The 19,798-nt window shown below is 39.1% G+C and overlaps 1 protein-coding gene across 9 annotated transcripts in view; it reads right to left on the reverse strand.

Moving 5' to 3' along the window:
- Positions 1-225: 225 nt before the first annotated feature.
- SIPA1L1 (signal induced proliferation associated 1 like 1) overlaps positions 226-19,798 on the reverse strand; it is a 192,242-nt gene continuing 172,669 nt past the window's right edge. For 8 of the 9 annotated variants that reach the window (XM_048949073.1, XM_048949068.1, XM_048949074.1 and 5 more), the window contains 8 exons: positions 18,570-19,009; positions 12,909-13,148; positions 11,745-11,910; positions 8,180-8,423; positions 5,830-5,976; positions 3,642-3,756; positions 3,074-3,155; positions 226-2,296 (listed from right to left, as the gene is read on the reverse strand). In XM_048949073.1, coding sequence (XP_048805030.1) covers positions 2,153-2,296; positions 3,074-3,155; positions 3,642-3,756; positions 5,830-5,976; positions 8,180-8,423; positions 11,745-11,910; positions 12,909-13,148; positions 18,570-19,009 — 1,578 coding nt within the window. In that variant the 3' untranslated portion in view covers positions 226-2,152. The remainder of the gene's footprint in view (positions 2,297-3,073; positions 3,156-3,641; positions 3,757-5,829; positions 5,977-8,179; positions 8,424-11,744; positions 11,911-12,908; positions 13,149-18,569; positions 19,010-19,798) is intronic. The other variant, XM_048949075.1, reaches the window with a different exon arrangement.

Genomic DNA, 19,798 nt, shown 5'->3' on the forward strand with positions numbered 1-19,798 from the left:
GGCAAATGGGGGAAGAATTTGTGCAGTAACGTGAGCAAAACCAGTAGACAAAGTGTGCATGTACATAACCAAATAAAGGCCTGTCAGGGGATAAAAAGGAAAAACTAGAGAACAAAACCCTTCCATTCCCAAGCACTCAGTTAAGAGGTACAAGAAGGAAGCAGGAAGAAATGAGTACTCCGGAAAGTTCTGAACAACAAACCCAACAAAATCAAAAGAAAATGGTTTAGAAGAGCCTTTAAAATGAGTTTTATTGTCAGAATTTTACAAGTAGCCTTCAGTGGCATCATACAAGAAGAACTCTGTTGCAAAACTCTAATAAATAGTCTGCCCCAAGTCCCAAAATATTTTTTGAAATAAAATAAAACCCAAACTTAAAAATAAAAGAGAATAAAAGCAAGACTTCAGGATGCTCAGAGATGTTAGCAATATTTCCCATTTACAAATTATATCAGGCATTATATAAATCTCCTTCATACAAGTCATTAAAAAACCCAAGACATTCTAAACCTTTACAAAAGCACTCCAGAAATAGTTCCAAAGAGATCCATTTCCATGACAAAACATTAGAGAAGAACTCCATGGGGATTAGCATCAGAAATGAAGTTTGAGGTTGGAGTGTAGTGTGCACTTGTGTGGAGCAAAATTAAAGAGTATGAAAAGGGGATTTGAAAAGAGCGTGGAAGTTTCTGTGACAAGCCTATGCCCAATGATTTTATCCTGTCTAACAATGTGGTAAAGGGCAGGGAGGTCTGTTCTTGCAGTTCACTCCAAATTTGCTGCACCTTGTGCAAGGCAAATTTCTTAAGGTAGTGACTGTGTACTCAGAATGGAACAGAAAAGGTTTCTCAGCACACTGCACAGCTCAACGATTGTGCAAACTGCAGCGCCTACACCTAAAAGGTATTTTCTGGAGAGGTAATATGTTGTGGCAAGTCGGCTCTTCCTTCAAAGAACGTGAAATTAACTTTCCTGACATGAGGCAGTTTGGGAAATCTCACGCTAGACAGCTTCACTGGGAACTGGGGATTTCAGAGCTCCAATCCTATCCCAGCACTTAGGAAAAATGTACTTCTCTAATTTCACCTTTACGTATTCCTCCACTCGTGGCCACAAAGGATTTAAAGACCTCCCGTGTCATTGAACAAAAGCTTAGCAAACATTTCTCAGATCTGCAGTGATTTGAGAAGAGTGGAGAAACGAAACGGGAGGGCTGGTGCACCGAGATGGCTTACGTGGATTTTCATGGAAATGTTTTGGGGTGTGTAGAGGAAATCTCAATCTCTTTACAACTTCAGCCTAAGTCTTCTGCACATACAACAGTAACAGACTCCCCTGGAAGGGCTGGGGACGATCCTTAAGCAGTACAGCAGCAGTGCTTGGTATCTCAGCCTGCCCGACACGGTACCAATCGCAGCATGCCTCGTTTTGCTGTTTGTAAAGTCACTTGCAGCCATCGCTTCCACAGGAAACAAAGGCTGCCAGAAATGCTAATGCAACAGATGTGTGATAATGTGCCTCACCCACGGCTCAGGTCTCTCATCTCTCTCCAGGTGTTGTGATGCTGGTTGTACTGTACCTACACTACAGACACGCTCTCTGTAACGTATGGGAAGGTAGCACTAGCAATCAAGCACAAACTGCTAAGGAGACACCTAAAACATTGCATTACATCCCCTTGTCTGTGGCATACTTCAGAAAACAATGTAAGAAAAGCAGTAAAATAAACATTTCTTTCTAATTTTCTAGATGTCATAATATTTGCCAAAGCTGCAAGGAAAAGCAGATTACCTGAAACAGAGAGAAAGGAGATAATGGAACCAGAGGCAGATGGAGCAGCAAGCCCCACCCTGCCTCCAAATCGCTTTGTACGTAACAGATAAAGAAACAATGTGCAAAAAATAGACATTCACATTTTAGCAGTTAAACTTTTATTTTACCTCTTTAAAATTATTTACTTTGTTTTTCTACAAAAGGCAGACATTGATTGTTGATCTGCAATTGTTCGGAGTGCGCGCAGAGATGCAAAAAAGGGTTACTGGAGGATGGAGGACGGGGAAGTGCTCTGACTATACTTTCACATGTCATGATTAAGGTGGCATTAAAGCTTAAGTCCCAGGATTAATACAGATAGTTTCCCCGTACGCTGCTCTCAGTTCATATCAATTGTGTTGAAAACCCACTCGGTGAATTTCTTCAGCTTCTCAGTCGCATTCTGGGATTCCTCCTGTAACCGCAAGTTGTCTTCCCGCAGATGTTGCACTTCAGCCTGAAGATTGGCTTTGTCCTCTTTTTCCTTGGGCATGAAGAAAAACACAGATCTTAGTGATAATTCCAAAGCATGCTTCCTATCTACATGAAGTGGCAGGAATTTCAGCGAGCACGAGTCTCACACTGTGCAAAGATTTTATGTGCAGTAATAGACAGTCTTATATTTAAGGTGGATTTGTTATGTTTCATTCCTCACTTTTTGCTTGAACTGTCAAGGTTTGTCTATTAGCAAATTCAAATAGCAGAGGGCTGCAGCTGCCTCTCCAAGTGGTGAAATGAAATCAGTCATGCCCTGCTCTGTATGAACAAAATATGGAACTGCAGATGGCTAATTAAATAAAGGATAGGACACATTTCGGCAAATATTTCCCTAGCTAAAAGACTTTTCACCCAACCATGGCAGATCTTTCTTGGACCAAGCAGGTAGTAACATAACGCTAAAAGTCTTCACAGTAGAAATTACATGGTTCAGTAACAGTCTCGCTCTTCAGCACTGGCAGGATATATTTACACAGCAGTATGTATTTACATGGACTAACAGTCACCTGAATTAGGAGTGTAGGTACTCAGAATCACTCTCCTAATTTAAGCAGAGGAGTCAGATGCCTACAGTTTAGGCACTGCACCCTCATCTTGCATAACTGGAAGCACAGCCAGACAAAAGTAGTAAAAAAAATGTCATTTTCTCACAAAAAGACTGTCACAGGCTCAGGCACGGCAAAGCAGAATTACGCGGTAATTAGTTATCACCTATCAGAACCAAATATATGCCTTACAGGTTTTCTGCAGCTCAAAAATGTACCTTCCTTAAATCCTCTTGCAGCATCTTCAGCAAACCTTCAAGTTGGTCCACTTTAGAGGCGAGAGTTGGAGGAGATTCTTTACTATTGGAAGTAGGAAACAAGAATAAGTGCTCACAGATTTTACCATCTTCACATAGGGCATCTAGCAGCCTTCTCTGTACCAAGCAGCTCTGTGTAAGTGTACTCCCAGGTATGTCATGAATTCACACAACCAAGAAAAAATACCTAACACAGCACATGGAACATGTGCAGCATATTATCGAGGAGAACAAACTCAACCCATGATTAAGTGCTGCCATCCCATCACACAGTTTATCTCAACTCCCGCTTATTACACCCGCCTTGAGTTACCACAGCTTTGGACAGCCTCATATACACACCTCAGACAAGAAGGAACCTGCAAAAAGGTTCAGCTGTACTTACAGTTCTTCTGTTTTCACTTCCCAACATCATGAGAACTTGTAAAGAGTTCTACAAAGGCTAGAAACAGCTTCCAGACAAAGGTATTTGTACTCCTTCCCTCAGTTTGTAACTGAGGATGCGTGTTCATGTGGTATACTTGCTTACCCTGTATAAGGCTTTATCTGTGCAGTAAGCTGGTCCTCAGCCTGATCACCACTGGAGGCAGCGCTCACAGGCCTGTGGTTTTCATCCGTAACAGCAAAGAATGAAGCTCGCTGAACTGAAAAGGCACACACAGAGATCAGCAATGACACCACAGTAATGAAGATTTGTTCAAGCACCGTGCAATAGCTACACTACAAGATCTCAGGGCAATCCAAGAAGTCTGTCTCAAGACTACAGACACGCTCTCTGTAATGTATGGGAAGGTAGCAATAGCAATCAAGCACAAATTGCTAAGGAGACACCTAAAACATTGCATTACATCCCCTTGTCTGTGGCATACTTCAGAAAACAATGTAAGAAAAGTAAAGCTCACTCTGCATAACTTATATGTGAAAAATAAACAGACCACTGTCATTTTTCAGAAGCAAGGTTTTTTTCCTTATGCCTTATTATAAAATCTTTTCAGATTGAAATGTGAAATCCTTTTCCTGCCTTACATCCGTATATTTTTTTGTCCTATAACTGCTCCCTCGCTGTGTTTTAACACATCTCTAAATCACTACCATGTGGTGTGACTGCAGTCAGCAACTGCCCTTGCCCCTGGATTTCCTAGCACAAACAGAAATGTGAACGCTTTTTTGCTTAATAAATTAACACCTCTCTCCCTCCCCAGCTGTTGATCTCACGCTGGAAACAGAAATTTATTTTTTTTTGTGCTTGGCAAATTTTTATTGTGTGCTTTTACCAAGGCTAATGTTAACAGGCACTGGTATGATTGAGTGATTCCTGTTCCTTTCTTTTTCCCTTTGACATAAGGGTTGCAGGAATCCAAGTAGATTTTGTTCCAGCTGGTTGCAGGTATCGCTAGTTACAACTCTAAGGGCTTGTACGAAAGACATCAACCATGCAGAAGAGAGTGCACAGGACTGATTAGTGCTTGTCAGCCCCTGGTGGCACCTAGCAGAGACTATGGACTAAGATTATATAGACTACAGACAGCTGCTCCCTCTCCACGTCAAATCTTGAATATGTTTTTATACCAGTGAGATAAGGTTGCCAGCAAACACATTACCCCAGCTCTTCTTGTTCTGAGTATCAGCCTGTTACCTTCACCACAATGACTTTGTTCACACTTCTAAAGAAAAATGCAAATGAGCCTGGGGTCTACAGAAATGAGGAATTTAGGTTGATGAGGGCAGTGAAATCTAAGGAGAAATTAAGAAAGGAGATCATTTGAACAGAAACTGACACAGTGCGGTGTATTAAAACTTGAGTTTCATCCCTATGTTGTTGTGAACATGGCAACAGAGTAGAGCACAAATGATGTCTTGAATGCTAACTTATGCATACACTACCTTAATGGTGTGTCTGACTACTAGCAGAGAACAGACAAGAAAACAAGTTATCCCACAGCATTCTCCAGCCATGCAGAGTAATGTTCTAATGATTCAAGATCAGTGAAAACACTCTCATGAAGGTGGGTCAGCATTTGTGCAAAGATTAGCAAAAGGTACTTCTGTTTAATGCACCTAGAAGAACATTCCACCAGATTATAACAACTCCCTTTGGACAGAAGAGTGTTTCATTTTAAATTCAAATACATCTAGGCATCTTACAGTTCTTAGTTTTACTAAGGGTCAAGGAGGTGGAAAGTGCTACAGGATGAAATGACACCTATGTGCAGTCTATGTATTTGGAGTATGTGGAGGCATACAGAAGGGCAAAAACTATATACCAACAAGACACATTTCCCAAATTACCTTGAGAACTGCACTTCAGCTGCACTACAGAAACTTCTTGCTCATGCAGTAAGCAAACAATCATTAATATGCTCATATGCTTTTTTATTCTGCTCTTTGACTCAACCTTGCACTTGCAACAAATGTTTTTCTGAGCTGTAATGTCTGGAATTGCTTTACATGACATGAAAAACAGCCAGTTTCAAAGATATTTGGCCAAACTGCAGCACAACGAAAGGGAGTGAGCATGAAGAAATTACACTTTATACGTGCAAACAAAGTTCTAGGCTGCTAAGCCTTGAGTCGCTGTATTAAAAGAGCTAAAGGCTCACACCAACAAAGCCAACAAAATTAAGGGTCAAACACCTCCCCCCTTCCAAAAGAAAAACAGTCCTTTATGAAGCACGCAGAAAGATCAGCTTTCTAAGTATTATGTTCTGAAAATTTACCTTCAAAGGCTTTGGCAGCATCTACCAGATTTGACCAGTCCAGATCAGAGGCAGAATCAGGCAATGGCATAAGACCAGGGTCTGGCATGGGCTGCCGTCTTTGCTCCTGGATATCTGTGAGGGAGCTGTCAGAGGCAGAAAACTCTCCTAGAGTAGAGTAATGTAGAATAAAAGGTAAGCTCCATAAAAAACAAAATAACCAAAAAAACCCAAACCAAAACAGAGTTCCTTTCCTAATACTAAAGTATCTCCTTTTCATTTTGGCGGAAGGCATCATTTCTAGATCTAAACAACTCAACAGAACATTTGATCAACCATAGTTAACCGGTCAGAGCATGTTATATTTTCAGAGATTGTGCCTCTCACCAGAACATTAAATTCCTTCTGAATCTGCTCAAATCTTCACAGTTTACCACTTAAACAGTCAACTTCCATCTCCTCTCAGTACTGAGGTGGGGGCAGTGCTCTTCTACCCAATGATTCCCGCCTTTGCACAAGTTGAAGGAACTTTGGAGGGTGCTGCAGCTTGCTGGGACTTCTCCACTCCCTGGTACCTATCTGCTGCTCTAAAAAGTACAAGATTGTGGTTTTCCTTCTTCATCTTCTATTTACAATATTGTAAGCCAGTGAGAGCAGACTTAGGCAAACCAAAACATCTCAGAACAAGGTAACTGAAAAATATCCAAGCTCATCCATGAGTTGGTATATGGCCTGCTATAGAGAAACAACAACAACAACAACAAACGTATGGGCAAGCTTGAAAAAAGATAAAGAAATAAAGTTCCTGTAATTTTTGTGTAATCTTTTGCCTAAAAAGTGGAATATTTAAATTATTGCCACTAGTGAGAGAAAGAGCAAACCCTGAACACGCAATTAATTACCTGTTATATTTCTATTTGCTGGCCAGTGAATCAATAAGTACAGAATGCCCGGTCAGTTAGCACACATGCAAGCTCAGAAGCAGCAACAGCCCGCTTCCTCATGCCCTGGGCTTGGTGAAGCATAAAGGAAGTTGCAACAAATGTCTTTGTTATTGAGATCTTTGAATTAAAATAACTCTGAATAACTTGAAGCCAACAAATACTAGAGGCATTAAATACCCAGTACTACTTAATCCTTCCTCTGAGCAAAGGCAAGTGGGGAGGGGGAAGGGAAAACAATTCATGTGTCACTCAACCAGCCAGGCTTTTATCATGCAGGCCTACATCTCACAGAAAATGTCTTATTTTGTTGGCAAAAGTACAAAGATTATGTGCTAGAAGGAGTAATCATTTCACTGTGGACAAGAATATGACAGTGAGAGAAGGTTTTTCAATTTAGAAAATACAGACATCTGAATGAAGAGAGTCCACATGCTGCCCTCCTCTTCTACTCAGATGGCATCATTAATCTTCTGACCCCAAACTCTCAGAAGCTAAGTCTATCAGTCAGTTATGCATATGACCAAGTCCACAAAGTCATTTTAGCACATATAAAAACTGAAAAGAGTTTGGCTTCCTAACATGCTGTATGGAAACAACAGTACAGACAGTGCTTAATGCCTACTGTAATGAGTTGAATTTATTTGACAGTCTTGCACTGAAACATGAAAATGTGAATAAATCTGAAAAGTCCTTTAAAAAAATACTGCAGAATCGCTTAGTGCACATTTAGTTATAAGATAAAACAGGAATCTGTGAATTTCCCATTCTCACCAGCTGAGAAAATTCAAATACAGTAACACAGCTTATCCCAAAATCTTGTTGGGACTTTTCAGTAGACTAACTGGGGAAATTGAGTGCTTTCTTGACAACAGTTTAACAAGTAACTCCCTTGAAGAACTGCTAATGTGACCAAAGTTAAGTCAAATCCTGTAAGATGAATAGCCAAGTGAGAGGAACTGAAAAATAGTTGGCATAATAAAAGCTGTTTCTAGTGTAGTCATACATTCAGAAGTCCACCAGCATTTATACGCTTTCATACCATTATTTCCCTAAAAGCATTTTCTTCCCACAATCCCACTCTAAAGTAAATGCCATCTGAAGTTGTCATTGGTAGATAATCAAGCATACATTATTTACCCATTGGTTCAATTCATTCTGATGACAAGAAAATGGTGAAAGTTTACAGCCAGTGAGGCAATTATTGTGCTCCTTCCACAAGATCCCTACATGACTAGCTAGTCATGCAACCTCATACCCACTGAAGCGAGGAAAAAAATTCTGTATCTGTTTTGTATTTCCAGGCAGGTGTGACTTGACTCTTCATTTCAGCAAAATCAAGACAGAAGTACTAATGGCTGTAACAAACCACTTTCCTTGACATAATTACAATGGATTTCTTTGAAAACAGGAAAATCAGAAACACTTACCATGTAATGATTTCATTCCCAAAGTATACGACGGTCTCCGTAGTGGCAGCGATTTTGGGAGAGAAGGGTATGTGCTGGTGAACAGGACATCATTTGGCATGGCTTGGTCCAAGAGCGAGGCCCGCGAGGCGAAGAAGTGGTCTCTTTGACCACTGTAAATACTCTCATCTGACAAAGTCCTTTGCAAGGCACGCCTTGTGGTAGGAGTGCTGGGAAAGGGAGACTGACAGGACAGAGTGTGTGACTATACATTCATGAAAAAAAAAGAAAAAGAAATAAAAATAAAAAAATCAATACAGAAACTTCTGAAATGTATGAAGTGATTTTTTAAGACTTTTCATTTTAATGAGAAAGCAAATGTTAGCATCATTTTGTTTTGATTTCTTTTTTTCCTCAACGTGGAAGGAGAAAATAAAGGAATCTGCTTTGAGGGAGATTATAACTAGATAACAATTTAGGTCTTTTTCAATCTGTTTTACAATTCTGATTTTAAGTATTCTTCCAGATTTCACTAAGGAGTAAAACTCAGCCTCCCTCATGAATTCTAGAGCTCTCATGTAGCAAAGATTATGTTTGCAGAAACAAACCAAATGCTGCATAAATGAGCCCTCATTGTACCTGGGGAGGCTGCTTTCCTGCACACAGAGCACCAACAAACACCGACTAATTAAAAGTCTCATCTTATTGAACAACCAGGAACAACACCACCACTTCAGTTCTTTAGAATTACTTGAAAGAAAATTAAATGAGTCACCTCATGAGAGAACTTGAATCTCACCCCCTTCATAATCCCAGCTTCCTCCAAGCTTGGCACACAAGGAAGCAATGCTGCGGTTAGTCTGAAGCTACATGCTCACTGGCCAGTGCTAGTAAGCTGCTTTCAAACAATGCATACCATTCCCACCAGTCCAGACACCGATCTTCAACTCTACCAGCCACAAATGTTCATGAAACCTGTGGCAATATAACCACCTCTGAGACACGACATTTTTTATGGTTTGCTTGAAATTCGGTCCAAAGGCTTTCATGGAGAGATGGCAACCCGAGAAAAAGACCTTGCCACCCTCATCTGCTCTGTAAACATGTTTGAACAGGACAGGAAAGAATTCAATTTCTGGAAAGTGTGATTAAACATTATAAAGCATTACTCATCTGCATAGAAAAACAGTTCTCTCCTCAGAAAAAGGGAAAAAAAATGTTAAACAGACGGTACTCTATTCCTGTGATCAAAACCCACACTACAAGTGGGAGAAGAACATGGAGAAAGGACTATTGGTACTGTACCGTGAAAAATGATCTGCCAGATTTTTTTTGTCAAAGCATTCCAAATTTTAATGTTGGAAGTCTGCTGTAGGTTTTGCTTTTCGTGGATTAAGGATTAGAACAGCTAAGATTACTTTCAAAAACTTGCTATTGTGAAAGACAAGAAAGGAAAGAAGTCACGTCCCATGCCAGCTTTGTTAGGTAAACCTCTCCCTTCTGCACTGCCTCCTGTAGGACAGAACTCATGGCCAAACCAGTAGGAACCTTGCATATGCAATTAATGCTACAAAAATGACAACTTCTGGCACACAGCTGTCACTGCATTATGCTGGGGATCAAGCTGGGTTTTTTTTGTCTGAAATTGAAAAGCTCAATCAGCAGGTGCACATTACGATCTGTTAAAAACTCCCAGCGTTTGCTCTTTAGATGCAAACGAATAGAAAAGAGCTGTTACGTCATATACTTGAGGGTCCTATAGTTAACAGAGTGCTAAGGAATTCAAACTCCACCAGGGAATTAGGAGCTGGAACCAACAATTAATACCAGACCTTAAGATTAAAAGTTTGCACAGGTATAAACAACTGAAGGAGTCAGAAAATAGAGGTAATAGGGTTAGGAGAGAGGAAAAAGAAGGGTGACTTATCTGAGAAGACACAATGCATTAGGAGTAGGTAAGAAGATGAGAAAGACTGGGTAGGACAGCAAAACAACCCAAAGTCATAGCCTAGAACAAATTCTACTAGTATACAAAGCAATCAGCAGAAATGAGGGAGGTTTTCAGCCTTTGTGCAGTGAACACATGAGAAGCATTATCATACTTTTCCTTGTTGTTTTTTTTTTTTGTTTTGTTTTGTTTTTTTCCCCTCCAACTGTCAACATTTTCTCAGAGCAACAATTTTTTTGTAAGATGAAATATAAATCCTGCAGTGGGCAGAATTGACAGTTTAAAACACAGAACATTTTATTTATTGGTGTGATAGTCTTGGTAATCTGCTGAAATTTATCAAAAGCACAACCTCAGTTAACATATTTGTTACTGTTATGAAGAAATTAGAATTAAGGTAAGAATGGATTCACTCAACACAAAGCAAAAAGTAATAAAATTTGGAATGTTCATACTTTTTATAGTGCCTCTATAGGCCTCTTTTATAGGTCACCTCTTTGAACAGAAGGGAATTTCTTGGAATGACAATAATCAGCTTGCTCAAAAACAACTAACGGGATGAGCCTGTGGCTCACTCAACACGTAGAACTATCACAAATCTAAGAGAAAGTTATTTTACTTTGACTTCATCTAACCTGCCCTAAATGTAACATCTGAAATAGTATGTCTATAGAATCTAGAACTTTTAAGTTTTACTAAGCCATTTTGGGCTTTTGCTAGCAGAGAAAGAAGGTGCAAGCTCTCTCTTCTGCATAGTTGCTGTGGAAACCATCTAGGCAAGTGAGCTGTGATGCACTGACTCAACATATATGGAAACTGTAGAAATCAAGAGATTCTCTTCAAAATGATGGATTCTTAAAATAAATTCTTAAAAATATACACTTTATGATTATTATACACAAATACCAAACACCTCAGGAAATGTTTGCACAACTATTCTATATAAATATTTAAGTTAGAGGAGCATTCTTGGCCCTTCTTAAGGAACAGGATTAGAGAAGTGGGAAAGCACACATATTGCAAGGAGTTTCAGTACTGTCAACAAGTTGCAGTTTAGTGCAGCAATTAGAGAAGAGCAATTCAAACGCACAACATCACAAGATTGCTCATACACCAACAGTCTTAAATGTTCTTTGCAATTAAGTACACAGTTGAATATTGCAGTGACTGGAAGAATGCAGCTATTCCCTAAATGTTTTCCTCTCGCAAGAACAGTCTGTGACAAATAGATTGCTTTCCGTCGATGATAATTCAGACGTCTCGTGTTTCATTTTCTTATTATGGGTGAGAATGGGAGAGATCCTATTTGAGAAACTCAGAAGCCATTAATGCAAAGTACTGAGCAGAGAACACTTCAGTTTCTGCTGCCTTGAAAGCACTCAGCATTTTGTACACAGATATCTTAGAGCTTCACAGCCTTCGTCCATTTCCAAACTGTGACACCTTTTCCTGTATCAGTGATGTGTCCAGGCAGTGATGAATTTCCTCATCAAATTCCCCTGAAGTACAGCTTTACAAATTTGTGTTTTGCGTCAACAGAATTATGACTTGAATCAAAATAGGATGTGTGCATTGCTCTTAAGCTATTCTCAGATTTCACTCAGCTGTGACAACAAATATCCAGACTTGTCAACATACCTTGAAATTCTTTTGGGATTCAGGTGTTGGACTATCAAGATCTATCAGTTTCTTCAAGTCTTCTTCAACAGTGGACTTTGATGCTCGTTTTGGTGATGCTCGCAGATCTCTAGCTGATGCACGCAGCCGGGGGTGGGCCATTTCATTGCCATCACTCTGGTGACGTCTTAAATGAAATGGAACAGACACATTCAGGTCTCAAAGCCCTGGGGCAGGAGGCATGGATGAAACAAGAATTATAGCATCCTCAAAAAGAAAGAGCATAGGTAGAGGGCATGAAAGGAGAAAGGAGTTTCCCTAATACAGCAGAGCCTCATCTTAATGAATACCTGTTGACATATGTTGAAGTTATTGTGACACATTTTCTCAACAAGGGACCAAATCTGCTAAAATAATCCATATTTTGCACAAAACTAAAAAGAATATATTTCTTAAGTCAGTGGCAACATATCAGCAAGTTCCTTTAAACTTTTCTCTCTCCCTTTTTACTGCAACTTTCACAAAATTCCATCTCATTTTGATAATCAGTTACTGGCATCATCTTGGAATTCTGCATTGACTCAGTAGAAGTCAAGAAAGGATAAACAAAGGATAGATTTTGAAGTGGGCTTTCCAAATCACTTGCTTTCAAACTCAAGTTAGACTTAAAGAAACAGTATTTTCACTAGAAAGTTGCTTCTCTGTTTCTGTTCTGAAAGAGTTGGCTGAATATTGTAACACTGCTTTAAGCCAGCTAGACAGCATGCTGGGAGCAACGTGGAGAGCCACAGAGCTAATACATACCGTGCACAGTACTACTACATGAGTGAGAGGCTTAGGAAAGAACTCAGCCTCTACCTTAAGAAGATTTTTAATATTTGCTGAAATAACATTTTGAGTCTCCTTCAAGAAGTCCCAAGGAAAGATAAGCTTTAATAGAAGTGAAACCCATACTGTGCAGCAAAAATAATAATTTTTAAAAGCATCTTATCAGGGAATAAGATTAGCTAACTATCAAATATTTAAGCCCAGTTGCAGAACTCATTAGGAGACTAAGTTCTACTGTAGAATAAGCATTCTATTAGATAGCCTTGAGCTTTTTCAGACAGAGAAATGTCACAGATTTTAATGCTTCCATACAATTAAACCCAATAACCAAAGAAGAGAATTAAAAATCATTCTTACTTTCTTGTATCCATAAATCCCACTGAGTTTATCGTCCCTTCAGGCTTTTTCCATCCGATCAGATACTTGCTGGTAGCACCCTGGCGAGGGTAGAAAGTCCTAGGACCAGATGAGGAGGAAGAGGAGGAGGAGAAAGAAGGTGCAAGCTGGGGAGAAGTAGCAGAATGAAGCTCTTCTTTAGGTGAGCTTCTGGCACTGGTGAAAACAACCGGACTGGCAGAGTGTCGTGAGCTCATGGTACTGGGAGAGAAACATAAAGACAAAATTTGCCTCTAATGTGCATATATGCATTTGCAAAGAAAAATTCGGAGCACATGATGTTGCACTTATCAATAGTAAGTAAAGAAGCAAAACTGATTCAGCCTCCTAAAGGCTCTACTATCAACGTTTTATTGAAAGTACCTCATACAGTCACAAAAAGTTTTGTTACCTCTAAGGAAACAACATATCAAGCTGCCCCACTCCCTCCTTTACAAATAAGGAACCTAAGGTTCGTTGTGATTAGCAGCTTTAAAGTAACACATGACATTGTAACTGAATTTGAAACAAGAACCCAAGTCCAACTTCTTGCTAGAATTCCTGGCTGTGGAACAAAACATATTGCTAAGGAAGTTAAGCAACAGGGAATGTCCCCCTTTGAGACTCCACAACAACAAGCCTAGAAGATACCCATATATCTTTCAAAAGAGAGGTTCCTGGATATTGCCTAAAAAGCAGTTACTGTTAAAAAAAAAAAAAAAAAAAAAAAAAGGAGAGAGAGAGAGACAGTAAAATTGCTCAGTTTGCATATGCCACAATTTGTCTAGGTGACTAACTGCAACTTATCACTGGAAGAAGGTGATAGTGGGGGGTTTTAAATAGGAGCTATTCTTCAGATAGGATGATATTAAAACCTTATGCAATTTGCACAATATCAGGAGCACTAGTGCTTAAAACAATATTTACTATAACAACGTTAAAAGGTCAGGCACTTCTAGTGATAAAGCAAAGCTTTGTATACATCCACAGTACTGAAATAGCATTAAATATGTATAAACCAGTTTTCCACCAGTTCTCCTCACAACTTAGTCACATTTTTGTCCATGTATCCAACACTGCAAAGACAAATTTTAAACAGACGGCCAGCCCTGTGGTAAAGAATAGTTTCTGACTGAGAAATAAAACGTTAGCTGGGAGGCTGAATAAAGTCACTGAATAATTTCCCATTCTTAGCTTAATAGAAGATTCTTCAGTGCTGTTTTTGTGTCATGATAAAATAATCCATTCTTATGTCTGTCTGCTAATGAAAAAGAGAAAATATTTAAGTTACATTAATATTGCTCCCTGAAAAATAATCTCACTTGCATTCAACCTTACAGAAATAGGTTAGATAACCTATGCCAATTGTCTGGCTCCTGTTGTAGCCAATGGAGAGGGAAATACCCTTGCAGGTAATTCTCCTCACCTTCAACCAGTTGTCTCAGCTAGGGAGAATTATGCTTTCCAGTTTTTCCTCTCTACTGACAACAGATGGCATCTGAAGTCACCTTCAACTATATCTTTCTCCTTCAGATGGAAGAAGTGAGGACCCAACAGCTAAGGAATGTGGATTTAGCAAGCACTGATGGCAGGCCTCCTGCCTCAAACAGCACTGCCTGCTGTTGCCCACACTCTCACCTAGTGTACATGAGGATGGCAGTGCATATTAGAGGGGAGATGCACCTCCTTGAATGTACACAAATCAGATGATAATAATACAGATTTTATTTTCATTTTTTCTCCCTCATCTGTACCTCTGGAAGACACAAAAGATGGCAGACTAGGAAAGCAAAGAAAGAGATATTTCTGTCCATCAATCCCATACATTTGGTTGCTGCACACCATGGCCTTTATTTACAGCACAAGTAAACAATTTATAGCAAGAATAACAGGGAAAAATGGGAGCTAGAGGAAGAGGCAGTAAATTTCTCCTCATTCCTCCTTCTGTTTTCAATACTGAAAAGAGAACTCCTACATATGCTGAGCAAAACAGCCCATCTGTGAGGCATCACCACTGCAAAATTAAAACAGCAAGATTTGTGGAAGATGTACCTCTTTGAAGAAAAAAGGTTGGTTGTTTTTTTTTTTATTTTTTTTTATTTTTGTATTTTTAATTTTAATGCTTATCCCCTTCTAAAGGCATCCAAGAATTGGCGAAGTTGCCTCAGCATAGAGGAAAAAAAAAGTTAACACTTAAATACTTTAATCTTACTGGGTGAATCTCAAGGAAGTGTTATTTGTGAGAAAAAAATATTGATAAAAAGTATTAATAAGTTGGTAGTGCTGATCTGAATATTTCTATGTAGAGAACAAAAAAAAATGACATTCAATATGTTTCACATGAAATGCATAGAGATATAATATAAATATATAAGTGTATATATATATATGAAATGTGCACATATTTAATAATCATATTGTATATCATCCTGCATATAAATGCTGTATATTATAGCACTATTGGTTAAATATTATAATGCATGTCATGCACAACACATGACAACAGCAGTCTGGTGGATGAGCAAGAAAATTAGCATATAGTTTTTAATATACTTTTCTTTAAAGTGAGTAGAATATTCTGAGCTGTGGTTTTACAACATAATATTTTGGGATGATACACAGCTTCAGGAACTATATGCAGAACTGTGAAAATGCCTGCAGTTTTCTTCATACAAACAAAGGCAAGTCAACAGCATACTGACAGAGATACACTTGTTAACTGGGAGCATTTTTGGAGAGCAAAAGGCTTTGGATAAACCCTAGGATAAATTGGAGCTGAAGCTTTATGGTAGTGATGATGAGTTATATAGTGTTCGACAGCAGGAAGCATGGATACTGTTAACAGACAGCTGGACCAGCTTGCTTAGGTCTGGAAGGAATTCAGCCTCAGTCCCAGGACAGAGAGACGAGAGCCTTTTGACACTGGTGGTCTCTCACCTCCCAGCTGAAGTACAGGGACAAGAAGGATTGGATCAGGGAATATTTCAGAGACCGCATGACAATCTGCAAGAATTTCAGTTGAGTCTTTCATAAAAGTAAAATACTATTTAATCGTTTTGGACTAAATATATTAAAAATATTATAATCAAAATATATTGGATTAGAAATATCCATAATTTTAGTTTTGCTAAAAGGGACGTAAGAAACCACCCATTTTAGGTGGAAATGAAAGTTTGATTTATTTATTTTTTCCTAGGGAATTAATGCCATCAGCACATATGGCTTCATTTAATGACATTCAGCTGTAATGATTCTGTATAATTACTGGCCTACATAATGCAGTTCTCCTGGGATGCTATGAGAAATACGCACAATCATCAGGAAGGAGTTTGAGAAAGGGGGTGGAGAAGTAAGAACCTAGCCAAAAGCTCTGCTGTAAAAGTTAATCACTATAATTTACATTTTGCTGCCAGTTCTCAGGTACAAGTTCTTTTACGTACCACCAAATGATCATAACACTAATTGTTGTTCCTGTCTTCTATAGACACAAACACTCTAATTTGTGGCTATTTTCTTTTCTTTTGTCACTGAATTCTTTTCAGGGCCAAAATTCCTTCTCTTCTTGTCAGAAACCCAACTCTAAAGATGTCACAGGTGTTCAGGTATGAACGAGGCAAAAAGTAAAGTGTGAGAAGCAGCAAAGGATAACAATTTAGAAGCTGACAGAGAGACAACAATTAAGCTTCTCATTTTTCACCAAAAGCAGCCTTCTCAGGATTATCCTTCATTCTCCTTCTCCTTGAAGCAGGCAGCAGTGGCTACACTTGGAAGTGCCGGGTTAGCAAGCCCCTGCCTGCTCTTTGCCATGCCCTTGCTGCCCATCTACCCAGGTCAGCCAGCTGACAGTTGCACCCAGGGTCTCCTCAGATCAGCACTGCTGTTTAGTGTGTAACCACCAACTGAGGACACCACGAGAAACGAAACAGAAGCTAGTCAGCCCAGACTGTGCCTTTGTTTTATTGTAAGGCATCAAACATATTTTCTCATCTTCACGTTAGTCTGTCCTTGTCTCCACCAGAATAAACAGTATGGATGCAGTGCTTGCAGCATAGGTATCATGTCCCACGTACTCTACAAATTGCTACAACCTCTCTTCTTTGTGAAGAGCTGATCTTTAAATGAACAAGAAATTTCATTTTATTTAGCTTGAAAAAAACATGTAGAAGACTACTTCTGTGTCACTGCACAAACACCAATTAGATTAGACTAAATCAACCAAAGAAAACATCATGTTTTTAGAAGACAAAAGGTAAGAGCTGGAAGAGTGAAGACATGCATGTTGCTGCTGCTAGTTACATTCAGACAAGTACTGTGGGGCACTCGATATATTCTAATGAACATCAAAAAGAAATACATATAAACATGCATGTCTTAAAATAAAACTTATAACACTTTAGATAACCACCACAGGATTTTTCTTCCAAGAAAGGGGAAAGTGGTAAGATTGCCTAAACTCAATGCAAATTGCCTTCCATAGTATTTTCTAAAGATTTGCTCAAATCCTTCATGCACACGTAGCTGTCGGAAACACCTGTCTCAAAGACTTGGATAGAATAACATGAGCTTTACTGCCAAAAACAGTCAACCGAAAAGAGACAGAAAACCAGAGTGGGACCACCACTAATAGATAATTACTAATGATCACCATGACAAAGTACATGGAGACAGTTCATTACACTGCAATCTCAATAACAAACTCCATTTGCAGCTACTATACGAGGAACTGTTAAACTGCCTGATAAACACCTATCCTTGCCTAAATGTAGCTTTGCTCAAAATGAACAGCAAATAATGCTTGAAGATTTCATCCTTAAGAATAAAAATGCAATAGTCAGTCTCTGTAAAAGCAACAGATATTTATGATCATACACTTTCCTAAAATAGCCATTTCTTCCTTTTCATACAACATCAAGTATTTTTGAAAATGTATCCTGAATATTTTTTGGAAATGGCTTAGAAAAATGGTCTAAAATATTGTCTGTCTCCAGCAACTCGAACGAACTCATAAAGAGGGTATCTTCCATCTAAGATGTTTGGGTGCTTTATACCCATACTTGGTGTATCCAATTTTAAAAATTGCAAAACTAATGGAAAGAGGGGATATGACAGTAACATGTCACACCCGCAGCTTGCTTCAGAATGAGATTAAAATCTACATGCTAGCACTCTCAAGCAACTTGCTCTCAGTACTGATCATAATGACTATAAGCAGAATCCTAAACAAAAAGATTTTTTTTAAAAAAAGCAGAAGACATCTGAAACACAGACTTGCAAGACTGAAAAAAAAGAAATTCAGAATAAATTGTGCATTACTAAAAGGTACTGATCTAATTTGTATACCAACTGCAGATCTCGCAAAATATTTCTTACAAACACATCAGGCACTCATCTGTCTTGTTTAATAGCAGTAGTATGGAATATGTTGTCAAAGAAATTAGTGTTAGATATAGCAGCAGACACAAAGACTAAAAATGGTCTTAATTTATAAGGACTCTGCACAGTAAGATCTCTCAAAACACTGGTCAATAGACTGGTCAAGTAGAAGCCTCAACTTAAACAACTGCTGCTCGCTTTTATCAGGCTAGAGAATGAGAATATGAAAACGAATGTGGAAGTGTCAATCACATAAGCAGTGAAAATTACCTTGTATGTGAGACAGCATCACTAAGACTATAAGCACTGTTCTCCCTTGTTAGAGGACTGGAAGCTGGTTGACTCTTGCTGTGAATATCCAGACTCAGTGAAGACTCAGCTTTTCGGTCAATGTGGCTCTCTTTTTCTAATGTCCTGTCTGCAATGGAGACCACTTCACTGGAGCTGTGCCACAGTGGTGTCACTTTTTCCTTTGTTAGCCCTGTTCGGGGAGATGTTGCTGCTCCCAGAGAAGCCGTGCTGCCATGGCTAGGTCCATAGGAAGTGGTATCTATGCCGCTATCAGCCGAAGTCCCCTGAAGATAGTTGTAGCTGTTCAGCTCTGACTCAGTGCGCTCTCCACTGTCATACCACTTCTCATCACTGTGAGCACTGGAGGCATTGCTGGAGAGAGTATTGCTGCTGGAATGGCTGGAGTAGTGGCTGTCAGACTACAGAAGAAACAACAGTAAAAAAAATCCCAAATATGTAGGTTTACTTCATAATTATGGCAATGGAAGAAGAGTAGTAAAGGGTTAAAGTTCCCACTGTACAGTAGAAATTTCTCTACCTTCAGGTACTGGATAGATACAATCAGGAGACTCTAGAGCTCTGGAAACTCATTCTAACCCAGTGAGTATTGCTCTGTTCTCAGAGCACATAAGATGCTTTCACAGGGATGTGGAAGCCATGTTTCAGCCATGCAGGGAAAACCGGAGTAGTTCATAATTTTGTCATAAAATACTTCACATTGGTTTTTTTTCCAAGTATAATTCTACTCAGGCCCAACCAATGAAACTGACAGAGCTGTGTACACTTTGACTTGTTTTGTAACTACTGTAATTAAAGATATTCTAATTTTTACAGTCTAATGTTTTAGAACATGATACATAATCCACATTATTTCAACAATACAATTGCATAACAAAAAACTAAGACAAGGAAAAACAACCATTGCTCTTCCAATCCCTTTGCAGTAGGTAGGTTTACTTCCTCCTCAGCAGGACCATCCTTTGCAAAGGACTACTGAAATGCCATTTAACTATTTGTAAGTTGTTTTCCAAAAGGCAGAACTTGCAAGAAAAGCAGCTTTGGTTCAATGCTTTGAAATTGCCCCATCTGGACATGGCAGTTTCTGGCTGGGTTGTGGGTTCTGCCCTTGGTTACAGCCAACTGTTATGAAAAAAGTGAATTCCAATGACGTCCACAGTTCCACAGTGGACATCAGCGGAATATCCCAT

This window comes from Lagopus muta, chromosome 6, assembly GCF_023343835.1.
Source record: "Lagopus muta isolate bLagMut1 chromosome 6, bLagMut1 primary, whole genome shotgun sequence".
NCBI classification, from domain to species: domain Eukaryota; kingdom Metazoa; phylum Chordata; class Aves; order Galliformes; family Phasianidae; genus Lagopus; species Lagopus muta.